This window comes from Pezoporus flaviventris, unplaced genomic scaffold (genome assembly GCF_033815535.1).
Source record: "Pezoporus flaviventris isolate CSIRO_AGI_PZ_B2104156 unplaced genomic scaffold, CSIRO_AGI_Pfla_v1 ptg000001l, whole genome shotgun sequence".
Classification (NCBI taxonomy): domain Eukaryota; kingdom Metazoa; phylum Chordata; class Aves; order Psittaciformes; family Psittacidae; genus Pezoporus; species Pezoporus flaviventris.
In genome coordinates this window covers 25,574,021-25,591,029 of record NW_026892549.1, presented here as the reverse complement: position 1 = coordinate 25,591,029, position 17,009 = coordinate 25,574,021, and the positions used below count along the sequence as shown (strand labels likewise).

Here is a 17,009-nt window from a genome sequence, read left to right as displayed (position 1 = left end):
CACAGGCAATCACAACAGTTCATGCACTAGGATCAACAAGTTGAAAGTTTTACAAACTAGGCTTGATCTCCACGAGGTGAGCCATGAGAGCTCCAGAAACCTGACTGCCTTCATTCTCACCAGTCCTCTTACTCCTCCTCCTCTCACTGTCGGCCTTTTCAATCTTTGATTTTATAGATGCTGCCTCTGTTCTCATGTCTCTAGCAGACTTCGATGTAATGGAAGGCTGGTAAACTTGAGTAGCTTCTGATAAGGATGTGTTCCTTGATGTACTGTCTTCTTCATCATCAGAGACCTCTGACTGCATCTTTTTCTCTTCATCAGATAGACGATCCACAAGCTTTAATGTCTCACCACTAATTCCCTTAAAATATTCAATAGAATGTTTACATACCTCCCTAAGCTGATTTTTTTTTACTTTAACTGTTGTCATGGTGACGGAGGTAGATCTTACCTTTACTGGTAATTTAGAAGGAAGCTGTTTTGGTTTTTCTTTCTCTACCTGCTCTTGTTTTGGCAGGGTTGGAGTTCTTCTAGCTAGATTACTCTTATGTGTATTTTTTACAGGAATCCTAGACCTTGCTTCTAGACAGGGAGAAGAATTATTTTGTTTTGCTTTGTCAGGCTTACTAGCCCCTCTCACTTTACTCCCTGTATTGCTTTGGAGATTATTTTGTGCAAAGACTTCTTTTACTGAGCTGGCCTTAACAGGAAGCTTTGATTTTCCTCTAGCCCCTATTAACTTTGTTGACTTCTGCTGTTCTCCATGTGGTTTTTGCTTATCTCTTACTCTGTGTCCTTCTGTTGTCCCTGTACCTTTTCCTGAAGAGCTTTTCACTTGATTAGCTTTCTGGAGGGAACATTTCGGTTCCAAATGTTCTTTTAGCACTACATTATGGGCAATATCATCTGTAGGGACAGCAGATGAATCCAAATTGTTGTTGTTATTAAAGTTATCTTTTGGAAAATCAGTGTTTTCTGTTTGCCTACAGCTTGTCTGGCTAGAAGCTGAACTTGCAATCACTGCTACATTTTCATTTTCTAATCCCTGACCATTTGGCATCACAGCTTCTATCTTATCTGTCACTTCGCCAGGGCCATCTTTCTTCAGAGTCATGGTGGAAGCAGAAATTCCCATTTTAATTGGTGTGCGCAATTTGGGATCGACTTTAGAAGCGTTTACTGCTGCCGATGATTTTTCCAGTGAGTTACTACCGAGTGTTTGTTCCATGCAATCTCCACTGGCCTGGATGATGGGCTTATGTTCAACTGCTGTTGTTTCTACTGGTCTCTCTAGGTTTGTTTCTACAGTGTTGTCCCCTGCCTGTGGCTGTGTGATGGCAGTGACTGTATTTTTATCCCCTTCCCCCTTGTCCCCTGACTTCCCTTCAGAAGTATGCTCACCAATCTGAAAAAATTGGAGTCTTTCTTCAACAAAATCCCTCTTGCTCATGTCAATTGCACCACTGCGAGTCATCTCAAACATCTTCCCTTCATGAAATGGGAAGGGGTTGGGCTCGCTAGTTGGCGTACTTTCATCTGTTGGAGTTCTGGCTGGAGTTGTATCAGGTGTTGTTGCTTGAGATCTGTCTTCCACTGCCAGACCAAATGGCTTAGCCTCATCATCCCTTGATTTAGTCTCAAATACTTCATCGTCACCTCGGTTACTGGACCACGGATCAAAATCTAGACTCTTGGTGGCCACTGTTTTGAAAGGTGTTGCAAATTCTTCGTCTACTTTGTAGCTGAAATACGTATCAGGAAATACAGTCCTGTCAGGGTGTCTGCCTTCCAAAGTAAAAAACTGTGCCCCTGACTTCTGATCACTCTTATCTCCGGCTTTTTCAGAAGCTGGACCCTTCAGAGGTTCCTTGTCTTCTTCAGGGCCTACCTTGCCTTCCTCCTCAATGACTTCAAGCTTACTCTGGCTAAAGCAGCGATCAGTTTGCTTTAGAATGCCTTCTGTAGTCCATACATCCTTTTTTGTTTCAACTGCCGGACCTGCAAGTTTAGAATCACTCTCAGTTAAACCATCATCTTCATCTTGCAAATCATAACCGTCAAGAGAGTCAATCTCTGTTGCATCAGTATCATGGGAGAATTCTGCAGTGGTTGCTATGGAACACTCTGTGACAGACTGGTCATTGTTACTCCCATTTTGTACTACATCATTCTGGGGTGAATCAAGCCCAACATCAAGCTCATTAGTTTTCCCAGAAGTGGGATGTCCTAACTCTTTCTGTTTCTCAATCTTTTCCGGGGCTCTGGGTTTTGAGGTTTCTTTCTGGTCATCTTCCAGTTCTCTCAGTTTGAATGTATACTTTTTAAGTGGAACAGGTTGATAGAGAGATTCATCATCACTGGAGTCACTGACATCTGCTCCTAGTGGCACAGGAGATGGTGGCTGTACTCTTATGACAGGTTCAGCTAGTTGACATTTGTCATGTTCATCTTGCAAGTTCACTTCTGTCATCTCCATTTCACTTTCAGTGGAATAATGAGGCTTCTTTTCTGAATCGCACTGATCTGCATCCAGTGGTGGAGGAGGAGGGAATTCAATGTAAGCAACTCTGTTACATTTTGGTCTTTTGTTAGAGTCCTTATTTATATGATTAAGTAATGCTTTGTCAATCTGTGGTTCCTCAACCTCTGTCTGTCTTACAGATGTTGACTTAGCATCTGCTTCCTCCTCTGACTCCTCAGACACCTCAGGTATAGGACTGGGCTTGCCTGGAATATAAGCTATTAGTGAGTCGGGTGTTTTAGATGTGAACTCGTAACTCACTTCCTCTGAACTTGGTGTTTCTGGTGTTAAAGGGCTTTTACCAGAACTATCTATAAAGGACACTTGTTCTAGTGTGTCATCTTCTGGACTACCTTGTGGAGAAGGAGGTTGTTTTTGCTGCCTAGCTGCATAAAATGTCCCCCTTGTCTCTTGTACGGTCTTACTCTCCTGACTGACAATTTTTTTAATATTTCCTTGTTGCACCTCTTTCTCATATTGCTTTCCTACTTGAACAAAACTGACATAAACAGGTAAAGTCTTAATTTCTTTTACTCCCTCAGTGCTCACTAGTGGTGCAACTTTATCCAAGTAATCACTGACAGCAGGGTCAACTAACTCACTCGAGGGAAATTCCTTTCCTGGACTACATTCTAAAGAATCTGGTGATTTGCTAGGGGATGTCTCTGTTTCCTCAACAGGAGGACTTAGACCTATTGAGCTCTGCTGCTTGGTAACTTTTCTGATTTCTGAATGCTTTATTTTTTCATCTTCCACATAATCAATCTGCCTCTCAACTTTTTCCTTAATCATAGCTGATTGAGATACTTTGGCTGAAAGTTCATATACACCATCAAGCATAGTTCTCTTCTCCTCAACAAGTCTGACTGGAATATGGGACACAGCAGTTTCTTCTTTCCTCTGGGATATTTTATCAGCCACTTCACCATTACGTTCCCCCTCCCTGACAACAAATTCTCTGTATAAAACCCTTTTTGAGGGAGATTTTACAGTCAGTTCCTTCACTTCTTCTGAATGAATTCCGTTTGTTGCTAGTTTGTGCTCTGTCAGAGTGACAAATTCACTTTTTTGGTCAGTTTTAGCTTCAGCATGATCAACATGGTTTTCTTTTACTGTATCTGGAACCAGCACATGTGAAAGTTTTTCCTTTTGTGTTTTATGATTAGGAGTTCCAGGACTTTCCCACGTCCTATAGATTTTTTTGTCCCAGTGTCCCTTCGTTGTTGAGTCTGAGCCATATGACAGCTCTCTTGCCTGTGGTTCTGGAAAGTATTCTGGAACACCTTTACTCATTTCAGTTCTTTGTTTTTGTGTGTCTGAAGAACGGAAGTCTTCAATAGCTTTCCCTTTACCTGGAACAAAGTCTTCTTGTATTTTCACCTCTCTCTGTAAAGCTGTGCTTCCATCAATGACCTCTACTTGCTTTGCGTGTTTCTCTCTGGAATAATACTGATACACCGGTAACTTACTTTCTTGCAATTTCTTTACTGGAATTTTGGACTGACTGTCCAGCTTTTTTTCTTCTTGAGGTATATCTTTACTCCTTGGACTTATACTTTGTTCAAATTTAAGCCTAATTGAACTGAGCTTTGATTGCTTGAGCTGAAATCCAGTCTGTGAAACCTCAGGTACTCCAGCCTGCTGAGCACTTCCTTTGTGTTCCATAGTTTGTTTAGAGTCCTCTGCAGGTTGCACAAATACCCTTTTTTCAGGGCTGCTTGGCAAACTCGATGCTCTTCTTTCATCCACCTTGGGAAAGCATTTCCCATCATGTGCATACTGCTTCACTTTACTCCATTCGTCAACGGACGATGGTAATTCAGAGAGCAGAACTTTCTCAGGGCTGCTGCTGGCAGAGCTCTGGCTAGAATGTATTTCTTTGCCATTTTTTTTATGATGTTTTTTCTCTGGAGACTGTAGCTCATCATTCAACTTCTCTGTTTTATCCCGAAAAAACTGCGACACTTCAGTCAGTTTTTCTTCTGCCTCTTTAACAGTCCTGTCCACCCTGTCTTCATATATCAACTTTTCTCTACCTCTGTCTAATCTGTCCTCAGTAAAGCGCATCCACATTGCATGTTTTGGACTACTAACATCTCCAGTGTAGTGTAACACTGTCACTTTATCATAATGATCATCTTTAGATATTTTACCTACACCATTTTCAGATACATCTTTATAGATTTTGGAGATAATCTCTTTTTTGGGGGCGGTAGCTACTTTTTCTCTGCATCGTTTATCAGGCCCCTGTAACTCTGCACTAAGGGGTAGAGCATGGTCAGTAACTGACTCCTCAGTATCAGAATGTGACACATCTAGCTTTTCTGAAAGAAGCATTTTCTCAGCAAACCTGTAAGACTCCCCTCTTAGTTCTGACAACTCATCATCATGGTATTCTATTGAGTGCTGACTCAAAAGCTTCAGTGTTTTGTAAGAGTCATCAGACATGAGTTGAGCAGAACTAGGGCGACTGTCTTCTTCCTGGGACACGGGAGTGTTAACTCTAGAGGATTCCAGATAAGAAGGAAGTGACTCTTCAGCCGTGAGCTCCTCTTCTTCTTGCTGACCTTGTTCATCTGAACAAGGAAAAGCATCATGTTTTTCCAACTCTTTTAAGTTAATATCTCCCCGAGGTAAGTCTTTCTGATATACATACATTTCTTTTTCTGGATGCTTTTTGGTTTCTCTAATAATGACTTCAGTAGGTTCAGCCTGATTACCTTGTTCAATATGGACCTCTATTATTCGCTCCAGTTTGGGTTTCATTTTGCTGTCCTTCTCTGCATGTTGTGGTGAAGCTTCAGCAGACTTGCTAACCTCAGATGTTACTGATGATTTATGTTCAAACAGACCTGCCAGTTCTTTGGAAGGGTCACGTCCAGACTGAAAGGCTTTCATTATGTCATGAACAGACATTGTTTCCTCAATTCTTTCAGATGTGCTTTCAGTGCATGGAGTTTTATGATAAACCATCCTAGTTGTTGTAGTGATATGAGTTTCTTCTTTTACTCGAACACCTTTGCTAAGGACACACTTATGGTCATCATCTTCGCTGCTGCTGGCTTTCATTTGAAAAGCTTTAACCTTCTCTTTAATAGACCCAGCAGGTTTTTGCTCCAGCTCTGTAAATGTAGGGGCAGGTTTAGAGGCTGGTTGCTCCTCTGCTTTCTGCTCTGGAACTTCTTCTGATGATGGTTCATAGCTGCGGATAACATGAACTACTTCAGTTCTTGTTTCTGTAATGACAGGAGGGATGGGTACATCATGGAAAAGTGGTTTTGGCCCTGTGCTTTCAGCACTTTGTGGGGCAGAAGGTGTCTTTTCACTCCTTGTTTCAAAGCCACTGTCAGATAAGGGACTTTTATCTTGATCGTGTTGAGAAAAGTCATCTGGAGACTCTAAAATAGTATCTGTTCCAAAAAAGGAATCTGCAATTTTACATAACTCCTTTTCTGACGTCGAAGGCCTCATGGAGGCTGGAGGCATTTTAAGTTTATGTTCCTGCAAAGCAATAGCTGGTTTTAAAATGCGTTTTTGTCTCTCTTCACCTTCTTTTTTCCCCTCTTCAAACTTGTACTTTATGTTTGTTAATGAACTGCTACCGATATCATTTGCTAAGTAATCAATAACTTTTGACAAGCTATAATCCTTTTCCGACATGGTTTTAGTTTTAATTTGGACCTTCTCTGGAACAGGTATAGGAGGGCTTGTCAAAGCTTGCTGTCTCGCTTCATCAATCTCCTCTGTACTGAACTCTACCCAGTCATCCTCAGACAGGTGTCCTTGATCACTTTTGGATACTTTAGCAGACCCTTTACTTTCTAAACACACATCTTTTTTCAGTATCTCACTAACTTTTACTAAGTCCTCTTTTACTTTCTCAACAATTTTAAAGGGCTCTTCATCATCAATTCTACCCTCTTTTGGTATCTCAGGTTGGAACGGTTTCTCCTCTGTGACATCTGTCTGCAATATTGCAGTCATTCTTATTAGATCCTCTTTCATTTCAGCAACATCTTTCAGTATCTCCTGACTGGAGGATAAGGAAGATGGTGTGGACAGTTTGAGAGCAGAGGGTGCTAAAAACAAGGATGATTTTATCGGAGATGAAGTTCGATTAAAGGGAGGCTGTGTGCGTGCCTCTGTAGTCAATGTTTTAATAGGTGACAGTAACGCAGCAGCTGATTTTGTAAGTGAAGATGACTCTGGGAGCTTCTTTAATGCTGGTTCAGACAAAACATTGACTACAGAATATACTGGTACTGTTATTGTTGATGAAGTTACTGATGAGGTAGTTGCAGATAGTGATCCAAGGGCTGTGTACAAAGCACCTGCCGGAGGAGTTCTCATTGACTGGAAAGCTGATGGTGCTGAAGACACATATGACCTGAGTGGAGAAAATGGCATTGTTGTAGCTGTTGAAAACACTTTCTCAGCTGTGTCAGCAGCTGCATTAGCAGCACAACTTGCAGAATGTGCAGCTGCAGTGATCTTGTCTTGAAAAACAGCCGCAGTTTTGGATCCATTGATTAAGTTGGCAGAAGATGGGTATTTCAGAGGTGACACAGAACCATTAAGCAACGGTACATCTGTGTGTCCAGCTACATGTTTTGGTGGCGACGAAAGAGACGAGGCCATCATGACTTTAGAAGATGAAACAGCATCAACTGCTGACTTAGCAGGTGACACCACTGACTTTAGAGGGGACGATAAAAGTGAAGATGCTGATGTGATGACCGACTTAAGTGGCAAACTTGAAGAGTACATGTTAATGTTGGATTTGGGGGATGCTGGAGGCGTCATGGTTATGGATGACCTCTCCAAGAGAGAACCTGCTGTAGTCACTGGAGATGTCCGAGAAGGGAATGTGGTAGTGGATGCCAGCCCTTTTAGACTAGCAGCTTCTGTGACTGCAGGAGCTCTGACAAAAGAACCTGAAGTAACCTGTATATTGTATGGAGACTGCGATACCACAGTTTTTATTGGTGAAGAGATTGTCCGAAACGATCTAATCGGAGATGCTACATCACTAACAGATTTAACTGAAGATGTGGTAGAAGCTCCTAATGTGGATTTGATTGGAGAAGTAGAAGAAACAGACCATATTGATTTGAGTGGGGAAGCTGTAGGAGTGTTAGAGGAAGAACTTGATAAGGAAGTGAAGCCTGATTTAGTTTGCCCAGGCACTGTAATTGGAGCTGTTGTCCATGACTGATATGGCCGTGTTGAAAAGAATGGCTTGTATGAGTAAGTAGCAGGTAGGGATCTTGTTGCTCCTGCACTCCGTTCAACTGTTTCTTAAATTGTTAAATTAAAATCAAACATAAAAATCAACAAAAATGATTGAAAAACAGAGAGACCAGAGAAGAAAATTGGTCAGTAAACGTTGTAATATTACAAAAAGCAAGTACAATTGTTTGTGTGAGTTAGGATGAAGGAGGCAAAAAAAAGACTTAAAAAATGAAAGAAATAAATAGGAATGAGCCATACACTGATGACTGGTCCAAACCAAAAAACAAAGTGAAATGAAAGACAGCACGCAGCAACTAAATCTGCAAACAATGAAGAACAGAAAACACAAAGAAGGAATCCATAAGGTAAAAATAAAGCCACATCAAAATTTCTTCTCTTACTTCCTATTGACTTTCTGATGTGTTACTTCTGAAATATTCATATATCAGTTCTATTTTGCCTGTTTTGGTATGTCTCTGCTTTGCACAACTATTAGAATTATCCTTTTAATAATTTCTGTTGTTGTTGTTCTATTCAGATATTCAACCTATATAAAATATAAACTTGAGTAAAAAGGACATTATGTAGCTAAAATCTTTTTTTCTTAAGCCACTCAGAACTATTTCATGCAGAACCCAAAATTCCTTTAAGTGACAGGCAACTGATGTGCAAACTGTGAAGCAATTGGAATAAATTCAAATCTGTATCTCCCATGCACAATTCTGATATGCTTCACACTCACAAAGCCAATAAGAGCAAGAGCTTTTCTGAGTCAGTATCTTAAAAAAACAATAAAAAGAAAGAAAGAAAAGGAACTTTTGCATTTGTTTCTCATGCGATATTCCTTTTGTTTGGTAAAAACTAAAGTAAAACTTTATATGAAATGATTTTAAGAAGCATGTCATACATAAAATATGTAAAATATGATACATGATAAACGTGAGCAAGCAAAGCAACTGAATCAGTTTGTATTCATGCACAATATATCATGTCAAAACGAGCACACAGATTAATATCTGTTTTTATGCTGTATTAAGCACAAATACGTAAATATTACAAAATTATTTCACAAGAGGCCATTAAAAGAAGAGTACACTTTTTCTACAAGATGTAGTGTCTTGGTACCTTTTGAGGAGATTTCTTGTATCAGCTCAAAGACAGACCTGTTCAACTTTACATTTCTCAAAAGGTAACATTAGAAAAGCAGTTAAAAAACAATATATTATGCAAAAACTTCCTGTCAAGAACAAACCTGTTAACTGTTATCATCCCCCAGAACACTCAGCTTATTCATAGGAGTTTTTGAAGAAAATCATAATCAACCACATTTTGCATCACAGGAGGTAGTAATGCCAGAACACAGTATTTCTGGGAATTCCATTACAGTATATATCCTCTGATACAGCAATAACCATTCAGAGAGTTGACACTGAAGTAACTTAGAGGGCTTTTTTAAAAAAAGCTGCAGAAATGGAGCTAAAATAGCCAAACTTATTCAACATACCTTTCTCTGAAGCTATGCTAATAATTTGTCAAACCTGCTTGACCTGTCTTGTAGACAGACAGCACCTTATAGTGAAAGAAGCTTAACAAGGCTAATACTAAACTGTTAAAGAACTAGCACTCTTATAGAATTGTGAATATTCAGTATACCACAGGTCCATATCCTGCAAGGAGAAATGTGCTAGTCCTATAGAAGCCAATCAAAGCCCAGAAGGCAACGTGGATGGCTGGAGGTATTGCAGTATGAGAACATTTAGGTTGACGAGAGCTTGAATACTAGGCCTGACTGGCACAGCCTATGTCAAGAAACATCCATTTTCCCTTGCAATTCAATTTTTAAGCACAAACTTACTTCTCCCCCCCACCCAAAGAAGAAAACATAGTGTACTTAATTTAATGAGCTAGATGTATAGACTAATAGAATTCATAGACTAATTAGCAGCAGCTGCTAACATTCACCAAAAGTTCATACAGTCCCAAGTCAAAGAAACAAACTCCAAAATCATTCTGAAAAAACCTAACAATGAAACAACTTGTTCAGCAGTTTGTGTTTGGTAATGTCTTTACAGGGACCCTGCTGAGCTGTGATGAGCCAGTCTATCACAAGTGGCTAGTTAGGCAATCAAACCAACAGGCTCCCCTCTTAACTGCGCTTTCTCCTCTTAAATCACGGATTCAGACATGTTTAAGATGCTTTTTCTCTGCTCCTTACTGCAGTTGAGAAGAACCACCAGTACAAAGAAAATTAAGTAATTTACCAGCGTGTGCAGCTATGACATAACTCAAACAGCAGGCAACTGTGCTATTTTACTATTTATAAATAGTAAATATAAATCTCCACAACCACGCAAGACTTTAGAATGGGATAATATTCTAAAGAGTGATTTTCTGTAACAGCCCTTTTTGGCTACTGAACACCGTGGGAGGTGTGCCATCAAATCCACTGGAAGTAGGTAGAGGTTCATCACTCATATCCAATCACTGGAGCAAACACCCTGCACAGCAGCAGTCTTGGCTTTGTGTATATGTGCTCTCTGAAAGAGTTGCACCTCCAAGATCACATCTTCCCCTCACACCAGCATTGTGCAGATGTAGGGCCAGTTGCTGATTACATGCTATGTGTGCACAGCAGGTGATGCTCAGGCTGATGGCCAAACCCCTATCCTACAATCTTTTCTGGAGAATAAAATCATTTTTGCTTAACCTTTTTAAGCAGCTCACAGCCTTAAGTAACAACCATTGCCAAAAGGGATAGAATAGTTAAAGAATGGTCATGAACTTCTACCGTGTTAACCCATTGGGGTTTTTTTGAGTTCATCTTAAGTGGGTTTAGATTCTTTCCCCTACACATTTTGAAAATGAAAGTTAATGGACCTTTGGTGAATAAATCAGGCTACCTTTTATATTTTCCCCCAGTAAGGCCAGAAAAACTAATTGTAAGTAATATACACAGTTATCAAACACCTTTCAAGCAACTTCCTTTCTCTCTCTCTCAGTTCCCATCAAGCCTTTGACAATACCTTAACAGTCCATCAAGATGTCTCAGCAGATCTGATAGCTTCTTCAGATGTTATATGCTTGAAGTCTTCTTCCAGGCCTGAGAAGTGTAATATATTCTGGAGCACATCTGATCCAAAGAAGCCACAGATCTTATAGGATAATTAAACAGCAGCCATCCAGTGGGAACTCCCAAGACCCGATGAAGTTTGTCTATGGGTTTTATGGAATTCTATCAAAGGGTCTGTTGCAGGGTAGCAACTGAGAAGTCATGAGGTGAAAAAAAAAAGGCAAGAAAAAGCCTGGGAATGAGGAACAACAGCAGTCAGCCTCCGGGAGGAGAGGTGAGGGAAGAAAAGCTAAGCCAAATACATTATCGTATTTAACAGGGAAGGGAAGGGAAGGGAAGGGAAGGGAAGGGAAGGGAAGGGAAGGGAAGGGAAGCCTTAAGGTCAAGGGAAACTTGAGTTTAAGAGGAAGCAATGTGTGGTGCCAGGGAATAAAAAGCGTCTGCAAGGAATAGAGGAAAAAGGGAAGGGGAGGAGAAAGAAGAGGGAAAATATAAAATATGAGAGAATCCATTTTGGCTAAGCATCTAAACATTTAAGTGTTTATCTGAATGGCATTCTCCAGCCTTGCCAAACTTTTGCATAACATGCTTTTCTACAGCAGCTCTCTCTAATCTTTCAAAGGGAAGAGGAACAGACTCCTTTTGAAAGCAGTTTGCAATCCTCCTACTCTGGAGCTACATGGCATTTTTAAAAATTACTATATTTTTACTTAACTAACACATGTCATTTGCCAGTCAGGATTCTTCAAGCTCTCACAACGCTAGAGTTCACAGCCCATCCAAGAGTTTTGGTTTACATAGCTTTTTTTTTCTTTTTGCCTTTTTTTAAAGGGTGACACCAAATACGTTTATAGAAAAAATGTCTCTTCTTATGAAAAATCATCTATATATGGTTTAGTACTTTGGTAAGAGCAACTCACTCATTCCAGGCTCAGTCAGATAGCTGTAGCGCTTACGTAAAGCAAGGGAAACAAAGTTCTGGCGCCGGTCAGCTTTCTCCGTCTGCAACAAAACATAATACTGTTCAGTGCCTTTTGTATTGCTGTTCCCCATTTGAACAGAACAATCATCGAAGTTCAGCGTGATGGGCTGCATTTTATGGTACATGTCCCCACAAGGGAGAATAGATGTTTCCATTCGGCTTCAGGAAGGCATGCTGAAGCCAAATCTGGACAAGCAGGCAGGGAAGGGACAGAGCTGGTCTCCGTTCCTGTCTGCCATGTAATGAGCATCAGGTGCTGTGGAGCAGGGAGCGTGGCTATTGGAGGTAGCAAAAACCTGCTGTGAATGACTACCTTTCTGAAGCAAGCAGAGGAGGGACTGCAGTCCTAAGAGATAACCCCATGGGTTCATTCCTGCTCACAACGTCTCTGCTTATGAGGTAGAAGAGCTTAGATAGCAGATGTAACTCATGGTCCTGCCTTGAAGTATCTCAATACCATATTATCCCAGTATCACTTAACAAACTGCTTCACACTACTAGAAATGTTATGACATTATTCATTGTCTGTAAAATAAACCACCTTTGGCTAGAAACAGATCAACACAAAAGACTACAGATACAGACATAAAACATTCAGAAGAGTACAACTTAGACTGATCAAATATTTGTCCCCACATTAATTTGTCCTGAAAGCACATACACAACAATGTACACTGGCTTTAAAGTGAATACATTAAGGACAAAAAAAGGTATGGGAGGGGATTTTTTTAATAGGCACAAAATGCAAATATGCAGATTAGAAAGCAGACTACTATTGTTTAATAAATTGCATCCTAAGTCGCTGCATTCAGTGACATAGCTGAAAGTGTGCCAACTTAGATATAAAAAGTCCTTCAGAGACCATCTCATCTTCTTATGTGGCTAATAATACAGTTTGTTTAGAAAGAGAACTATTGTTATAGCTGTATAATAGCACACTGGGAAAAAATCCTGCAGAGACAAAGCAACGTGGTTGCTATTATTTTTTAACATGTAAGGACATTTTGGTTTGGGTTTATTTTTTTTCATCATTATTATTATTATTTTAATCAGCGGGTAGGTACTGCTATTTATTTGCCACCAGGAAGAGAAGAAAACTTTGTAAGTTAGATAAAGGGGATACCTCTATGTGCTTCCTTTCATAAGGTGACCTCATCTATTACTACCTCTAATAAGTAAAACCTACTCAATTTCCTGAAAATCTAATGTTGCAGCATCCTGCAAACAGTGGATTTTTAAGCTGCAAATACCTGAGGTTTATCTGAAAATAGATTTGTACACAATATTTAGAGATGGTCTTGGCTTTTCTGAGTTTTCAGAAGAATCCAGTTTATTTTCACTAGTAAAATATAATATGTCACTACTGTGGCCTCAGCAATACTTTTCTTCTCAGAAACACAGTTTACCAAAGTATTGGCAGTATTATTCCAAGAGGTAAAACCCTATCCACTAAACTCTTCTTGATTTTTGTAAAAAATGGACTTGGTGTCATATTTAGAATTATATCTTTTTTCAGAAAAAAAGAAAGAAGTTATATTTTAGACGGCTATTATTCAGTGCTTGGTTTAATTTCATAATACATAATCATGTTTCTTCCACATATGTGCACTTCTACTGTTTTGCAACAGACTATCAGATGTTGAGGATATAGTTATTCTGTAGGTATCATTCAGTGCCATAGCTGATAGTAGTTGCCTGTTTTTTCTATAACATATTACTTTTCTTCACTAAATCTGAAAAAATAAAAACAGAAGACAGATTTATATTACCTCATCATCTTGATCTGACTCTGTTTCCTTTTGGTCCCAAGATGCATTGCAGAGACAAGGAATATTATAATGGACAGCAGGGAAAAGAATATCAGGATATGAAAAGGACCAAATTGGGAGCACAAAATGCAAGCTGATTTATAAGGCAAAGCAAATCCAAAATGTCAACATAAAAGAAAAAAAAAAATCTTACATCCAATGCAAATCAACACGTGACATTACTGAAAGCATAAACCTATGACTTGCAGGCTGAAGCATGAGCTGTAAACAGAATCATAAAAATTATAGGAACTTGACACCACAGTAACAAGAGACTTTAAAAGCACTCTACATACAGGAAACCAATAAAACATAAATTTAAAAAGCCTTAATCATATTTGAAAGCATTCTCATTACTGTCATTTCACAAGGTATCTTTACCACTAGAAGGAAAAAAAAAAAAAGGACAAAAAACTAAAGGAGCAAAAATAAAACCAACCAACCCTAAGGAAAATGTTTGCTTTTCCTAACAAATACCTTTTTGTGTGCTGGCAGAGTGATATTCAAGTTGCAAACAGCTGTTTGTGGCAGTCCTTTTGTAGTCTTTGGTTCTTTCAAAAATGATAATCGACCACAAGGTTCCTGGCTGGTGTCTCTTACCTAGAAGAGAAATTTTAATACAGTGGAGTAACATGTAGCAATTCAGATGCCTAGAGGAGGTTTCTGGAGAGTTTCTTTCCACAAGAAGTGATCTAATGGGTAAAGACCAATGTTACCAAGCTGAAGCTTAGCCTTAGGTGCTGAAGGAGAAAATGTTTTATCTTGAAAGAGGTAGATCAGCCTGAAGCTCTCTGATGGTAAATCCACACAAGACAAGATGTTGAGTGAGTCTAACCCAGAGAGTTTCATACTGGAATATCACCAACAGATGTTTTCTTCTCCCCTTCAAATTTTTCTGCTATGTTTTACACGTGTGCTCACCAAAATGCTTAAAACCATCTTTAGCACAGCAGCTATGATAAGCCTATGTAAAGTGAGCATGCATTCATGGTAATTTAGAGATGAAGAGCCTGCACATGTTTTAAAGGCTGCTCTGCTGTACAGTATGCTACTGAATGCACCTCCTTTGCTTAGTCCCTGGGAGACAGTAATCTAACTGTAATACTCTGGAGGTCTAACTTGAGATACGGTTTTAATAAAAGGCTATGAATCCATATCATAGGTATGAGAGCTGGTCCCAGCTCTTTTGTGGCTTCATGAGAAACACCCTCTCCCTGTTACTCACATATTAAACAATGATACTTACATCCTCAGGGCAAGTTAGTCCTATCGGGCTGAAATAGTGTTATCAAAGGGGGGGGTGTGCAGGGGAGGCAAGCCAGCAGAATTATTTGGCTTGTTTTGCTTTTACCTTTATAGAGAATGGCAGTCTATTTTCTTTGAAAGCATAAAAATTAAAAACAAGTTGCTGTCCTCCTTTAGTCAAAGGGGCCAGATTTCCATAGCAATCAACGTAAATAGGTTTTCCTTCCAGAACCTATCAAAGCAATAAATAAAAGTCAATAAAACCTCTTTTCATAGTAGATTCATATATATAAGTATATGATGCTAAATCATAAGTACTTGCTCAGATTAAATTCAATAACAAATTAGAAAATCACTTCATTGTGGCAAGGTATTGAGTGCAGGCAGTTTGGGAAACACGAGTTACATCAGTGCCTTTTCTGCAGTAAGATGCAACATTTCCCTCAGGAAACCATGTGCTCAGGACTACATATTCACCACAAAACAGCCCTACTCATGACTGTGTCTCCTGGGTCAATGAGATGGCTCCAGGTGAGCAGTCTGCAAAGCCCAACCGAGGCTACTCTACAGCAGCGAGTGCAAACCCCACTGCAGACTGTTCTGGGGCATCCATTTGGAGACAGGTCCTCATGCTCTCCCCTGGCCTTGTCCTTTTTTGACTCCCTTTCAAGGAAATTTTTGACACAGCCTTACTATGAAACTTGATCTTTTGGGGCTTATAATGGTTTTTGCAGGACCTGTTCCCACTTGGAAAACACACTGGCCATTTACAAGGAAGAAGTCAGCTGTGAGTAAGAGAGATACCTCAATGTCTTTGCTTCTTGCAACTTCTTCAAAGTTCTCCTGTTGCTCCAAAGTTTTGTCTACTTTGTCATCAGTCATGCAGAAGCAACGCAAATTGGATTCCACAGGGTCATTCATTTTGGCAAATATTACAAACTTTGCCATATAAGGAACGCATATTAATTCTCTATAAAGCTGTGTTGCCAGCCCAACAGTCTCTAGTACTTGATGACAGTCTGCGAGCCAAAATCTGAGTGGGGAAAAAGCAAATCATTGAATCAACTTTTCTTTAATGTTCAAACATCTCTTAAGCCTTTAAAGAGAAACCATGCCCTGTGATCCTTCCCATTTCACATGTGCTATCCTTGCACACTTCCCAAAGCTGTAATTTTCCTTCTACTTTCAGTGGAGCTTTAACCATCCAAAAATGGGAATACCTGGCAATGAAATACTGATATATATATTTGATCCTTCTCACACTGGTATCTCATAAACCCATCTATTCTTAGACTCACTTGAAGCCAGAGTGGGGGAACTGTATTTCTTGTGACCACACAACACATAAAGTGCTGATGATTCACTGCATATTCAATTTGCTAAAGCCTCCTTTATAACACACTCATACAGCAAAATCACATCTCCCATACAGGTTGAAGCTGAACATGCCCACAGTGAAGTAGCCCAAAGACATATATTCTATGTTACACTGCTATTTTCTCATCTTACAATTAAGTTGGATGACAATTTTGATACAAGTTATAAATATTTTAATCTGCAGTTTGTATGAGTCTTTTTCACAATATTTCAGCTCTGATTTAGTTGGCTCTTTCAGCAATTCTCTCTCTTTATAAAGCTTTTTTTAGGTGTAAATGTTACGTACTGAATGATAAATGCTTTACCTGGCAAATCATGAATTTTCTCCACTAGGACGTGTGAGTTGTACAGATCCTGTTGAATGCCTCTCATCAGCATATAAGTCCACTAAATCCATCAAAATTCATTTCAAACCATGACTTTTTGGCAAGTGATATTTTTGTGAGAGTAATTTTACATAATTTTCAACTAAAAAGCCCACAGCAGAAATGGAACATCTTTAACTTTTTAAACAAATACATTTTTATGAATCCACCCCATTTTTTTAAATTGAATATTTTCAGCTTTCCCCTTCTTTTGCCATTTGCAGAAAAATAAACCCCTGTGTGGCACTACAGCCTTTAGAGACAAAGTATGTGTGATTGCCATGAGACATCATAGCAGCAGGAAAGGTGAGGACAAAGCTTCATGTGCAACCCTAGATGTATGGAATGCTGATAATGTAGAGACAAAGAAGCATCAAAGAATCACAGGAAACTACTCCCTAGATGT

At 39.5% G+C, this 17,009-nt stretch overlaps 1 protein-coding gene across 9 annotated transcripts in view; it reads right to left on the bottom strand.

The window, feature by feature from the left end:
* ANK3 (ankyrin 3) overlaps positions 1-17,009 on the bottom strand; it is a 379,207-nt gene that overhangs the window by 26,507 nt on the left and 335,691 nt on the right. For 7 of the 9 annotated variants that reach the window (XM_061449032.1, XM_061449040.1, XM_061449062.1 and 4 more), the window contains 6 exons: positions 15,666-15,894; positions 14,968-15,093; positions 14,094-14,216; positions 13,578-13,604; positions 11,747-11,828; positions 121-7,821 (listed from right to left, as the gene is read on the bottom strand). In XM_061449032.1, the coding sequence (XP_061305016.1) occupies positions 121-7,821; positions 11,747-11,828; positions 13,578-13,604; positions 14,094-14,216; positions 14,968-15,093; positions 15,666-15,894 (8,288 nt within the window). The remainder of the gene's footprint in view (positions 1-120; positions 7,822-11,746; positions 11,829-13,577; positions 13,605-14,093; positions 14,217-14,967; positions 15,094-15,665; positions 15,895-17,009) is intronic. The other 2 variants (XM_061449087.1, XM_061449094.1) reach the window with 1 other exon arrangement.